This window comes from Sphaerodactylus townsendi, linkage group LG10 (genome assembly GCF_021028975.2).
Source record: "Sphaerodactylus townsendi isolate TG3544 linkage group LG10, MPM_Stown_v2.3, whole genome shotgun sequence".
NCBI classification, from domain to species: Eukaryota; Metazoa; Chordata; class Lepidosauria; order Squamata; family Sphaerodactylidae; genus Sphaerodactylus; species Sphaerodactylus townsendi.
The window spans coordinates 9092804-9107190 of record NC_059434.1 but is presented as its reverse complement, the minus strand read 5'-3'; the positions used below and the strand labels follow the sequence as shown (position 1 = coordinate 9107190).

General features: G+C 43.7%; 1 protein-coding gene across 1 annotated transcript in view; it reads left to right on the top strand.

Annotated features, from left to right (window-relative positions):
* ADGRA3 (adhesion G protein-coupled receptor A3) overlaps nucleotides 1-14387 on the top strand; it is a 60847-nt gene that overhangs the window by 9551 nt on the left and 36909 nt on the right. The window contains 1 exon segment of the mRNA XM_048510106.1: nucleotides 12126-12197. Coding sequence (XP_048366063.1) covers nucleotides 12126-12197 — 72 coding nt within the window.

Here is a 14387-nt window from a genome sequence, read left to right as displayed (position 1 = left end):
ACATACGGATTTATCATCTTGGTTCTTTAGAACATATATATATATATACAGGTATAATCCCTGTTCACCTGTTAAAGTGAACTCACATATATCCTTCATGTACACGTGTACATCTATTTTTAAGAAAGTGTGGGTCCACACTAACTTTTTAAATGAAACCAGTGACCAGTGCCTGAATAAATGAGGGTTCTAAATCACATATTCAGCTACAGGTGGGTTGAATGTAGCATTAGAATTATTCAACACACACATAATGGAAACTCAGCTGTACATTGGGTGTATGTATTCACTGTAACTTGGTGTTCATTGTAAATTTTAAATAGCTACGGATCAGGAATTGGGAAAGACTGCCACTTTATAACATACTTCTGTATAAGCTAGGAATAAGGTAGTGATGGGTGTTTTGCAAGGCTTTTAGGATTCATAAGTTGTTATGGAGGGAAGAAGGGAGAGGACTAGAAAGCCAGTGTATTGAACTGGAACAAGGGAAACTTATCCACCATTCAAATGCCCCATTCAGCCTTGAATCTTATAGGGTGATCTTGGGCTGCTCCCTCTATCCATAGAATAACCTTTCTCACAGAGTGATTGTGAGAATAAAATGGGAGAGGAAAAAGCCACATGTACCATCCCTGTAGCAAGAATGGGATAAAAAAAGTGGTAGATGATAGACTCTGGGGTCAAATAGTGGTGAATAATGCAGGGTCAACGAGAGATAGGCAGTGGGTCCCGGAAATGGGGGGAAAGTATTTTAGGTAGCATTCACAGAAATTGTTATTGCAGAATGTGGCAGTCACTGACCACTAAATCTGTTTGTAGATTGTCCTTTTTTGGGCATCAGTGACTACACTCTGTTTCCTCGAAAAATCTCAGGAAATTTGTGAATTAATCTGCCATTTCCTGGACCATCTTTGTTCCAGAATGCTCTGCTTGGATCCCTGCCTTGGGGACAGAACTAGGTAAGCACTGGGACCCAAGTGGAGCATTCTAGAACAAAGATGGGACAGGAAATGGCAGATTCATTCACAAATCTCCTGAGATTTTTTGGTGGGACAGAGCATAGTAGCCACAGTAAATAAAATGGACCCTTCAATTTTAGAATCCACATAACCCTGAATTCCAGATGCTTGAAAGTTGATTCCTTTCACGAAGCTCCTTGTTGGTTGCAGGTGGAAACAGAATTCTGGATTAGTATCTAGGAGCACAGTTCTTGCACATCTTGATGGCAGAGCATTACACCAGGGCCTGGTTGTGGGTTGAGGGCCTTTAGGATATATAGGAACCTCTGTTTCCCAGACATTTCCCTGACACCACTAGTTTCTGCCTAGGTTTACACCTGCATGACTGTGGCAGCTGGTTTCTGAGTTATGCTGGAAGGTGGCTTAGTTGCAGTCTTACATTGCTAGCATTAGGACTACACCCTTTATTTCTTGTATCTCCATAATTAGGGAAGATAGTTCATTAGCACACAGTATTAGGATAGAGGAGGGAAATGTCAAGGTCTTGGGTTGCTTGGAATGCCATACAGTTGGAAATGGCTTAAAGATGCAGGTAGCCCTGGAGTCCATACTCAGGTCTGACTTTTGCAAGTAGCAGAAAATACTAAAATACTAAGGATCAAAACTATGAACTTATTTCCTACTTCATCTGCTGTGACAGCTAAAGAAACTCCTGAGATAGCCAAAGGCTTTCACGGCTGGATTCAACTGGTTGTGGTGGGTTTTCCAGGCTGTGTGACCGTGGTCTGGTGGACCTAACGTTTTGCCTGCATCTGTGGCTGGCATCTTCAGAGGTGTATCACAGAGGGACACAGTGTGTAACAGACTTCCCTCTGTGATACACCTCTGAAGATGCCAGCCACGCATGCAGGCAAAACGTTAGGAACAAGATCCACCAGACCACGGCCACACAGCCTGGAAAACCCACCTGAACCTGCTGAGATAGCATTTCTAGGCTGGTTTGGGGAAGGCCGAGAAGCTCAGATGACCCTCAAAATAATGGGGCCACCCCCCACCCTTTGCTGCCTGCTCTGTGCTGCTATTTGCACGATATACTGAAACTCAGATACATCCTGCATGTATGGATGTACATCAGTTTGTAAGAAGGCAGCAACACGTGTTCCCATTACTAATGAAACTGGAGACCATTACGTGGATAAATGGGGGGTTTAAATCACGTATTCACCCATGCGTGTGTTGAATGTAATGATAGAATTACTCAACACATATATGAAGAAACATCAAGTCACACTGCACAGATTGTGGCTGCATTCACTGCAACTTGTGAACGGGGCTCATGTCAGCAAAGACTCTGTCATAGCACCCTTATTGTATAAACCACTTCCCCGGAGTGCTGAAGCAGCTTTTGTTAAGGCCTCTACCCAAATGCAAGCAGCAGGGTAGTTGCCAAGAGCCAACCTGGATTATAACGGTGGGCTCTAATCTGGAGAACCAAGTTTGATTCTCCACTCCTCCATATGAGCAGCAGCCTGGGACCCTCGTACCTTCGAGACTGCATCACCCCATATGTCCCTACATGGCCTCTCTGCTCGGTTGAGGCCAATCTATTGGTGGTCCCTGGCCCCTCAATGATGCGGCTGGCCTCCACGCGGGCCAGGGCCTTTACAGCTCTGGCCCCGGCCTGGTGGAACGCTCTTCCCCCAGCTGTCCGGGCCCTGCGGGACCTTGGCGAGTTCCGCAGGGCCTGTAAGACAGAGTTGTTCCGCCGGGCCTTTGGAGGGACCAGCCGCTGAAGGTGCCCCCCCTCTTTTAGCTCTTAATATCTAGGCTTTTTCCATCAAATGGGACTCGCCGCTCCCTCCCTCCTGGGGAGGATTTAAAACTAGGGTTTGTCGGACGCCTCTTGTTATTTTTACTGCTGTTTTTTAAAGGTTAAGAGATTATATGTTGTACACCGCCCGGAGCCCCTCGGGGATAGGGCGGTATAAAAGTCTAAATAATAAATAAAAATAAATAAATAAATAATCTGGTGAACTAAGATTGTTCTCCCCACTCTTTCCACATGAAGCCTGCTGGGTGACCCTGGGCTAGGCACAATTCTTTCCCACAAGGTGTCTGTTGTGGGGAGACAAAGGGAAGGGTTTGAAAGCCTCTTTGAGGCTCCTTACAGTTGAGAAAAGCGTGGTATAAGTCTTGCTTCTTCAGAAGCAGGTCAAGCATGTGCCTGAAGTCTAGCTCTCAAACCTGTGTTTTCTTTCCTCTGTACTGCGGAGTTTAGCCTTGGGTTAAAGATTTAATTACAGTGATTTATGGCAGCTTTTAACTTACAAAGTGCTTTTTAATTTCGATCTCATTTTGCCTTGGTGCAGTGGGAAACACAGTTCCACAGAGTGGTTAAACAAGGATTTTAATCGTGGTCTGCATCTCCGTCCTGTAGTTTCCCATTTTTTCCCAGAATAATCCCGGTCTAGAATTCTGCAGCTTTGTTCTAACACACTTCCTGATGCTGTGCTTTGACTGGTTTCTTGTTTACCTGATCCAGAATTACAACCTCCAGCTTTTATGGCCCAGAAAGCTTTCAGTGATTCTTATCTACATTTAAGTGGCTCCAGTGTTTTCACCATTCTGCAGCAGGTACATTAGATTTAAATCAAATCAATTCAAATCACTATCACAATTTAAATCACGATTTTATTTAAATCATGGTTTTATACATAAAGATTAATTCTTGCTGGTATAACTTTGATATTTACACCCAGATGAAGATTTTATTTTTTTTAAGAATAATCTGTCTTTTTTTAAACTAGTTTTACCGTTATATCCAAAATTACGGATTTGGTTATACTATTAGAAATACTCAGATAGTTCACCTTGCAGTAATTTCATAATTATCTGTCTCCTCTTTCGTTCGGGCCACCAGCTCTTGCATTTCTTTGTTGCAATGTTTGCATTTTGCATGCCTGTCTGCTTGTCTTACCTTTAGGTAACTGCACTGAAATATTCCCAAACTGCCATCTTTTCCGACCTGCTGCCGTTATAGGATTTTCTCCAGGAACAGAATAATGTGATAAACCTCAGGCTACACTCACAGAAATCTCAAGACTTGTTGAGTATTAGGATTAAAAGGTTTCACTGCTTGCCTCTCCCCCTTCACACTTAGTTCCTTGTGCAGATCTGTTCCACTCCAATCAACCTTCTGTTCATTCAACTTCTTGAAACGTAGCTCCTAAGAAGTAACGGGTTGATTCTGTGTACATAGGTTTGCAAAGGAACAATGGGATTGAGGTCTTTTTCTCAACTATGTTTATTTTACAACATTTTTACTGTAAAGAAAGAGGCACGTTATCTCTGCAGACACAAATTCATTGTTTTGAGAATGGCAAAACCAAGCATCAGTGACAATATCTTCTAGATATTGGTTACCTATCGAATTCCGAATCATGTTCAAGGTGTGGGTGTTGACCTTTAAGGCCTTACGCGGCCCGGGACCCTCGTACCTTCGGGACCGCATTACCCCATATGTCCCGGCTCGTCCTCTGCGATCAGCAGAGGCGAATCTACTGGAGATCCCTGGCCCCTTGATGACGCGGCTGGCCTCCACACGGGCCAGGGCCTTCACAGCCCTGGCACCGGCCTGGTGGAACACATTACCACCAGCTATTCAGGCCCTGCGGGACCTTGGAGAGTTCCGCAGGGCCTGTAAAACCGAATTATTCCACCGGGCCTTTGGAGAGTCCAGCCGCCGATAATGCCCGCTTCTGTTAGTAGGGTCCCTAACATCATTGGGACCCTCCTCATTTTGGAAGAGGGTGGTATATGGGTCTCAAGGGGCCCTATTGTAGAATGTACCTGTTTTAAGATTTTTATGTTTTTTGTATGACTTTATGTTGTTCACCGCCCTGAGCCCTCCGGGGATAGGGCGGTATAGCAAGTTTAATAAATAATAATAATAATAATAATAGATGGACAAATTGCTCAAAATGATCTTATGCGCACGCACACACACACAAACAACTGGAATGTGACTTCTGTTTACCCCAAAAATTAAATGTTTGAATATACCAAACATAATTAAAAACTAATCCTTGTTTCACAATGAATAATCTTTGCACTATAATGTATGGCTCATTCCGCACATGCAGAATAATGCACTTTCAAACTGCTTTCAATGCTCTTTGAAGCTGTGCGGAATGGCAACATCCACTTGCAAACAGTTGTGAAAGTGGTTTGAAAACACATTATTTTGCATGTGCATGTGTATGTTAAATAGAAACTGCTTATATTATCTTTAGAGAGATTTTTCCCTCAAAAAGCATTTTATCAAAAATCTGATTTAAATCAAAATCCCATTTTGTTGATTTAAAAAAATCATTGATTTTTATCCTTCCTGTTCAACCGTGTATACAATCTTATTTTTGAATAATCATTTAACAACAGAAACAGGTAAAAGGAAGACTATTAAAATATCTTTAAGTGTTAAAAGTCTATCACAGAACTGAGAAATACAAGGCATTTCATTATCAAAACTAAATTATGTACAGGTAATTCTTTTCATTATTTGTGGTTTTTTATTGGTTTTTCCAGCTCTTGATATTCTATCCAAACAATAATTCTGCAGGCAGAGAGATCAGTGAAGCTGGTAAGTTAAATCACTTACATTCTTACAGTTAACAATGAGAAGTAATAAAATCTCCACGCTTTTTTTTTTTGTTCACAAAGGTTACCTTGAACGTAATTTTTTTAAAAAAGAGAAATTCAGGTCAGGGAGGAGAGAATGCAAGCTGCTACGAGTAACGCTTGCACGCCTGCTTTTTCAGAGAGCCGAGCCAAGCACTGTCTAGGGAACTAGGAGACGAAATTCTGTCTAGCTTTGATTTTATGATCTTATTGTACCTTGAGGTAACAGACTGCCACTTTATCTGAACTAGCATGTGACTTTGTAATTGCCGATCTAACCACTATCCAAACATTTTTATCACTGTCAGCAGTGCCTCTTTAAAAATTGTTTAGGATGTAAAAATGTTAACCATCTCAGGACAGTGTCTTTATTTTGGGTGGGGTGGGGGGGTAGAAGAACTGGGATTAGGTTGAGTCATTAGTGAGAGAGAGGGAAAGAATCCTGATTAGGATAAAGTTATGCCCCAGTGGATTTAGGTGATCTTGGCTAGGCTTTTCCATGCTTTGATCCTTTGTGAGGGAATGGATCTGCCTGGAAACCATCATAGCAGCAGAAGTCACATTCCATTTCAGCATGTCATAAATGGGGCTTGGATCTGCCACTGAAAAGCTTTCAAGACCAAGAAGATCCGTTGCTGTTTGTCATATAGCTTCAGCTTATTATATTGTTCAAGGTAACGTAGGACTTCCTTTTGTGTGGAAGTTTTATCCTGAGCACCTGTGGTCTGCAAAATCTTCAGGATTGGCAGTTTTGGCTGTACCTCTATCATTTGCCCAAAGGATGTTCTGCAGGCATTCTCAGGTGGCATATGTTGTGTCAAGGTGCACGTTGTCATTGTGGCAGTGAAGTAGCTGTCTGTAGTACAAACCCTGAGGTTACTCCATGGCACCCAGCTGCTCTTCCTGGTAACCAAGGAAATCTTTTAGCCCCTTCGCCAAATCTTCCTCGCCTTCATCTTAAGAAGGGCCTATACAATGATGGAAAGATATGAATAAGTAGACTTGTGTCCTGTCTAGAATTTCTGTGAACGCAAGTGTAAGGCAATTTCTGCTACTCCCCCTCCCCCCCAGCCACCCTTGTACAGCTTCAGGGGAGATCAGGAAAAGCTTGGAGTGGGGGGGGGGGGATCAGAGGTCTCCCTCAGGAAGGGGGAATCAGCAAATATCACACCCGCATCCCTTGCCCATGAAGGAATTCCAGGTGATCTGCAGTGTTTTCGTTGATTTGTATTTTCGTGTAACTTCTGCAGTTGGTCAGAATGCTGCAGTCTAAGATCTGATGGATGGAAACATCTGTAGAACAACTACCTTGACTGCCTCTGAACATCCATACTCCACTCTCTGTCTACAGTGATGTCATGGAGTGGCTAATTCACAAAACCATTTTACCAAGCAGACATTGCAGGTGGAAAGTCCATGCATGTAGTGATGGTTTTATCGTGGGCTCATTCCGCACAATGCACTTTCAAACTGCTTTCAATGCTCTTTGAAGCTGTGCGGAATGGCAACATCCACTTGCAGACAGTTGTGAAAGTGGTTTGAAAACGCATTATTTTGCGTGTTCGGAAGGGGCAGTAAGTGCAGCTTTGAGATTATTTTTTTCTATGCTCTGTCAGTATAAAGAGATTGGAAGGGGAATCTCCTTTCATGGGTCACAAGGAAAATGTTTTCTGCTTGGTGCCATATTTTTTTCCAATTTGCACAGTATGATTTTTGTTGATGTCAAGGCTTGCTTGTGTGCCGTAGGGGGTGTAATGCTTCCTTGCAGAGAGTCGTAAGTAACTTTGTAAATAGAAGTTAGTTTAAAGAAATGTCTCGAAGGAAACTGATCTTGGACACTGTTGTGTACATAGATTTTTGCCGGTGGTACGATGTTTAAAATTGGTGCTGTGCAGATCTGCGAGGGTTTTTATTTGTCAAGTGTGGCAAACTTGCAGTTTTCTTTGGAACGTACCCCAGAAAAATATTTACTTCTGCTTCAGAAGGCTTTCCATGTTGCCACTGTGAGCAGTAGAAAAGATCTTTTCATGATTGTACAGACAGCTGTGTATCCTCTGAGTATATCCTTTCATATTATAATGTGATGTATTCTTTTCCTGCTAATAATGGCCAGCATCCAAAGAGCTAGATAAGCTCCCATGAGGGATTTGTGCTAATCTTGCGGAATTTCTTTGCCTTTGAACCGTTGATTCCCCTATCATACCACAAACTGCTTTTCAAACTCACCTCAGTTTCAAAAGCAGTTATCCATGCAGCTGAGGGGCTTTCTGTTCAAGAAGCAAGTCTAAAGCCACTGTAGATTTCCTCTTTTTAAAAATATTTTAATGTCTTCGTTATTGTAATGTTCTAGGTTTGATTTTTAGTCATCTTGCAGAGTTCTAAGGTAAAAAAATGGTAGTAAGAAATGCATAATGAAAATTGGAGGGGGTTGAGTTGACCCTGGCATCGTCGGCCTGCAGCCTGGGGGTCCGCCTGGACTCTTCATTATCAATGGAGGGCCAGGTGGCCCATGTTACCCGGGTTGCGATCTTCCACCTCCGCCAGGCCCGGCGGCTGGCTCCCTATCTCTCCCAGTCCGACTTGGCCACTGTGATCCATGCGACGGTCACCTCGAGGCTGGATTACTGTAACTCGCTCTACGCGGGCCTTCCCTTGCGACTGATCCGGAAGTTGAAGCTGGTCCAGAATGCGGCAGCCCGGCTTCTGACAGGTGGTGGTTATTCAGATCACATCACCCCTGTGCTGCGCTGTCTGCACTGGCTCCCAGTGGAGTTCCGGATCGTCTTCAAGGTGTTGGTGATGACCTTTAAGGCCTTACGCGGCATGGGGCCCTCATACCTACGGGACCGCATCACCCCCTATGTCCCAAATAGGCCGCTGCATTCGGCAGCGACAGAGCTACTGGAGATCCCTGGCCCTGCGATGGTGCGGCTGGCCTCGACCCGGGCCAGGGCCTTTACGGCCCTGGCCCCTGCCTGGTGGAATGCTCTACCTCCAGCTGTCCGGGCCCTGCGGGACCTTGGTGAGTTCCGCAGGGCCTGTAAGACTGAGCTATTCCACCGGGCCTTTGGGGGGGCTGGCCGCGGTTTTATCACCCCCCACTGAAGCTGTCGGTTACCATCTAGTCGGGCCCTGGCTTCCATCTTGGGTCGACTTACCCCCTCCCTTTATTGGCCTGTGGATCGGGCGCTTGATATTTTGATATTTTGATATCTTGATATTTTAATTAATATACAATCGAAGCTGTATTAAGTTTTATAGTTTTAAGTCTTATATTTTAATGAATTGAGTTGCACCTTTGTATTGATATGTTTTACTGATTGCTGTTGAATGTGCAACTATTCTGTGAGCCGCCTCGAGCCCTTTGGGGGTGAGGCGGCTTATAAATCACATAATAAATAAATAAAATAAAATAAAATAATTCTAATGAGCCCATGGATTATGTCAAGTATTAACCACTTGTCTGCTACAATAGCATCCAAAACCTTGCATGAGATTTTGCATCATTTAATTCAGTCCTTGAAAGATGTGAAATGGGATCAGACGAAATGGCAAGGGCACGGACAGGAATGCTGGACATTTAGCTGTATTTTAGTCTTGCTAAACTGTGTACTTGTATCATTGTTGGCTCTTCTAGGGAGGAGTGTAAATTTTTCACAAATTTTGAAGCCATGGGAAAAAAGCTTTTGGTGGTGGAGGGGGGGAGAAGTTGGGGGGAATTGAAATATATCCAGTACTTCACTATCAAACTGAAACATGCTTTGCTCCTTTATCAACTTGAAGTGCACCATTTATAATATTGTATGTAAAATTGTATTAATTGGTATATTGATGGAAGTTTCTACAAGCAAAAGGGCAGGTGCAGCCGGTACTGTCTCATAGCAGTTTTTTTTTAATAAGTGCTCCCAAAAGTTTCTCAGTTTTTCCAATGGAGATGTTTGGAGGGGGGTGATGGGAATTGTAGTTCATGAACATCTGGAGAGCCGCAGGTTGCAGACCCCTGAAATTCTGGCCCATTACTTAGAATTTTTCATGGCTGATGATAAAACTATAAATTGGGACATCCTGCATTTAAGGCATGTGCTTTGTGTGTTCCATCTTCTCAACTAAGAAACTGAACAGCTTTATGCTTGTGTGTGCGTGCGTGTGCGCGCTGTTGGGTCACAGTTGACTTACGATGATCTTGTAGGGTTTTCAAGGTAGTGAACTTTGGAGATGCCTTGCCGTTGCCTGCCTCCACATGAGCTGAGAGAGTTCTGAGAGAGCTTTGACTGGCCTGAGGTCACCCACACAGGCTTCCTGTGCAGGAGTGGGGAATCAAACCCATTTCTCCAGATTAGGGTCCACAACTTGTGTGGAGGAGTTGAGCCCCCATACCCTGGGGGCTGAGAGAGTTCTGAGAGAATTGTGACTAGCCTAAGGTGACCCAGCAGGCTTCATGTGGAAGAGTGTGAAACCAAACTCAGTACAGGTTTTTTTGGATGGTGTGGCCATGGTCTGGTAGGTTTTGTTCTGAATGTTTCAGTGCCTGTGGGAAAAACTGTAGGAGCAAAAACTACTGGACCATGGCCGCGCAGTCCAGAAAACCCACAACCTCCAGTTGATTCCAGCCCTGAAAACCTTTGAAAATAGGTGGTGAGTTTCCAGTTCTGCAAGGCAGACCATATGCCTCAGATGTAATCAGTGGGCCCTGTATCTCATGTAACTATTGCAGTGGTAGTGGGGTGCTGTGTGGTTTCTGGGCTGTATGGCCGTGTTCTAGTAGCATTTTCTCCTGACGTTTCACCTGCATCTGTGGCTGGCATCTTCAGATAATATTGCAGTAGTATTCCCTCCACGACTTATGGAAAACCACATTTGCAATTGCCACTGATCAAAACAGCCACGTTTACTTCCATCCCACACACGAGGTCTCCATCTCAGAGAGGCTCAGAGAAACTGTCTGACAACCGCAAGTCCCGTAGGGAAAAGGCCTTATCCACATCCTCAAAACATGGGGGCAGGTGCTCTACTGGGGGAAAGTCTCAGAAAAGCCACAAGTGACAAAGTCAAAGAGCTCCAAGCCACTGAGCATCCCTGCATTAATAGTTGCCGCTGAGCTTGTTGGACACCCTGAAAACAGGGGAGGAGGCCGTGGGGCCAGTAGCAGTAATTATGCGTTCTTTGGAGGAAGAGGAGTTGGAGTTTGTATAAATTTAGCTCCTGTTCTTCCACATGGACATTAAGAAAGTGAGGAAACAGAGAGCGATCTTAAGTTCTACCAAATTCTTCTGTTTTTTAATGGCACAAGGAATTGGAAGCCAAGGTTGAAAGGCAGTATAGAAATAAAGTAGTAGAAGTTGATTTAAACCGAGTAGCACCTCCATGATGCTGTTAGGATATTTTGGCCACCAATTGTTCTCCTGTACCAAGTTTTTAATAGTTTACCAGGTTTATATTTTTATGGGTTATATGCGCTGCCTGAATAACGGCTAGGTGAGCTGTAAATCTACAACGGCATACACAAACACAAATATACCAAAATTTTAATCACATACCACTATCTCTAAGTAGAAAATATTATGGTGCAGAAGGTCAGACCATTGCTCTGAAGGTCAGACTCTGAAGGTCAGACTATTGCTCTAAACGCTTATGGCTCTATCTACCAGTGGCTCTGTCTACTGGCTCTATCTACCAGTGACTGCTCTTTTACTTAAGGAAATATCTGAGAATACGTGCATATGGGAAACCATTTAAATAGGTAATTTAAATGGCAGACTTTTCTTGGTGCATTAACTCTGTCTGTGCTGGAAGGCACGAAGAAAAAAACACATCCTTTTGGTTCTTCCTTGACTCAAGTTTTGCAAATGCATAGTAATTGCCACTGATTTTCAGTAATAATTATGCACTAGGTCAGCCATTCTCAACCAGGGTTCCCTGGTACCCTGGGGTGCCGCGAGCATGTCCCAGGGGTACCGCGGTAACACTACCGCCCCCCCTCATTTTTGTGGTGTCTCCCACCGGCGCCAGCAAGGACATGGAGCTGGCCCATGGGGCAGGGCCTGCCACAAGGTCAGCAGCCACCCCCCCCCCAGTGCTTCCCTTCACCCTGGGAGGGGAAGGTGGGGGGTGTGGCAAGCAGGGGCAATGGGAGGGCAAGGTGGAGGGTGGCAGCAGGGGTACCGTGAGATATGAAGAGTGAGGTCAAGGGTACCCTGACCTCGAAAAGGTTGGGAAACACCGCACTAGGTAATTATACTCTAGGTAAAGTTTTGGTCTAAGACTGCTTCTTGGATACCTGGAAGAACTAAGAACAAATGAGGGAATTGTCTGTGGCAAGGAGTGTATTGCCTCCTAACTTTGGATCCATTACACCCCCCAGATATCCTACACATTCTTCTACAGCACTGCTATAAACAAGAAGTGATGTCAGAGTGCCAGTGCAGTTATTTTTAAAGAGTTCTTCCTTTGGAATCTCCTTTAAATATATATATATTTAATTTATTATAGGATTCTGAGCAACAATAGGATATCGGAATTGAAGAATGGCTCCTTTGCTGGATTAAGCCTCCTTGAACGACTGTAAGTTGCCTAGTCTTTTGTGTTAATTATTGCAATAAAACCCCCTAACTTTTAAAAACCATATTCAGTTCAAATTTTTTTAAGCGTTGAGACGCTTTGCAGTTGGTATACTTACAGGAATTTATTTCCTGTCGTACAGGTACAGAACTTGTTACTTTGTCAAGTAATGGGCATAAACAATAATTTGTGAAGTTTCAGCGTTTTACTGCCCACTTTATGAATGTTTACGTAGAAATATGTGGAGCTTAATTCCAAGTAAATGTGCATAGCTGTCATCACTTGTTCGTTTGTATCATGTGGCGAAGGTATTCCTTAGAAAATTCTGCAGGTTTTTTCCCCTCTGGTATCCCTTTAGTAGTCTTCAGTGCCTTTGGTATCCTTTTGGTTTAGATTGCTGGTAGTTCTGGCTGGATTTCGCTCTTGTTTTATCTTAAGTTTATTGCATATATTTATTTTCATTTGTTTTTTTCCTGCCTGTGGCTAACTAAACAATTAACTGAAATAACCAGCTACCTTTTGATACTATGTTCCTTCTTCCACTTTTGTTGGTTTAGAATGCTGTTTTAAGTATTTCACATTTCTTAAAATATGTTTTGTCCAACTTTCTGTTGTGGTTTCTGATTCTTATGAACATTAAACTTGGTCAATTTTAAATTGATATGTCCACACTTTTTTTACTTTTTTTCATAGAGGTATATTGCTACACCAGGGGTCTGCAACCTGCGGCTCTCCAGATGTTCATGGACTACAATCCCCATCAGCCCCTGCCAGCAGGGCCCTGCTGGCAGGGGCTGATGGGGATTGTAGTCCATGAACATCTGGAGAGCCGCAGGTTGCAGACCCCTGGTCTAGACTGTGGATGTCAGAGAACACTCTGAAGCAGAGCTAGTACCAAATACTTCTTTCATGTTGAAAAGAACACCAAATGATGGCTATATTAAATGTTATTGTTATTACTTTGGTCTTCCTCTGGGCGTAGAGCAGGACTCACTGGAGGAGCGGAGGGAAATGGCAGTGAATGTCCTACACTGCGCAGGGACTTGGATGAAATGACCCTTGGGGTTCCTACGTTTCTACGCAGTTGAACTATCTGTAACTTCCGTGGTGTGAATTCTCTCTAAAGAGCCCTGTGGCGCAGAATGCTGTGCTGCAATACTGTAAGTCAAAAGCTCTGCTCGCAACCTGAGTTTGATCTTGACTGAAGTCGCTTTCAACTAGGCAGTTCCAGGTTGACATTTGCTAGACATTTACATATATTTATGGGGTGGTTTGCCATTGCCTCCCCCAGTCATTGTACGCTTTATCCCCAGCAAGCTGGGTACTCATTTGACCACAGAAGGATGGAAGGCCGAGTCAACCTTGAGCCCGTTACCTGAAGCCACCTTCTATCAGGATCGAACTCAGGTTGTGGACAGAGTTTGACGGCAATACTGCAGCTTAGCACTCTCTGCCCCAGGACATCGTTGGTGTTATAAATAATACAGGAAAGAAGCCCTTGAGTGTCATAATAGATCCCCTATGTTATTTTGAAGGCTCCAGTCTCTGCTTTTCAGACTGAACTGGTAAATAAGTTGTTTACGTCTGCACAGTTTGGCAGCATTTATGTGATGCGTTGCTCAAGATAAAGGTCTGTGGAAAAGGCAACATCTGATGTATGGTAATGGATGAAAAAGGTAATGAGAAATAAGCGTTCATCTCCTGAGGCATTTTATTTATTGCCAAGCAGAGCGTGCATTTGGTCTCTTATAATGTGTATATTATTGATTGCAGCTTCATATTTTCAGATATGAAGTTGTTTTTTTATTAGGTATTATGACTTCACCAGCACTGTGGTTTATAGATTTCTGCTTTAAACTTGTTGTAAACACTCAGTCGTTCCTTATAAGAGGATCAAACCAGAAGCAAGTGTGGTCTCTTGGGCAAAGTTCACAGAACCCCTCCCCACAAAAGATTGTCCTTACCCCCTCTCTTCCCCTGAACATAAGAACATAAGAACAAGCCAGCTGGATCAGACTAGAGCCCATCTAGTCCAGCTCTCTGCTACTTGCAGTGGCCCACCAGGTGCCTTTGGGAGCTCACTTGCAGGATGTGAAAGCAATGGCCTTCTACGGCTGTTGCTCCCGAGCACCTGGACTGTTAAGGCATTTGCAATCTCAGATCAAAGAGGATCAAGATTGGTAGCCATAAACC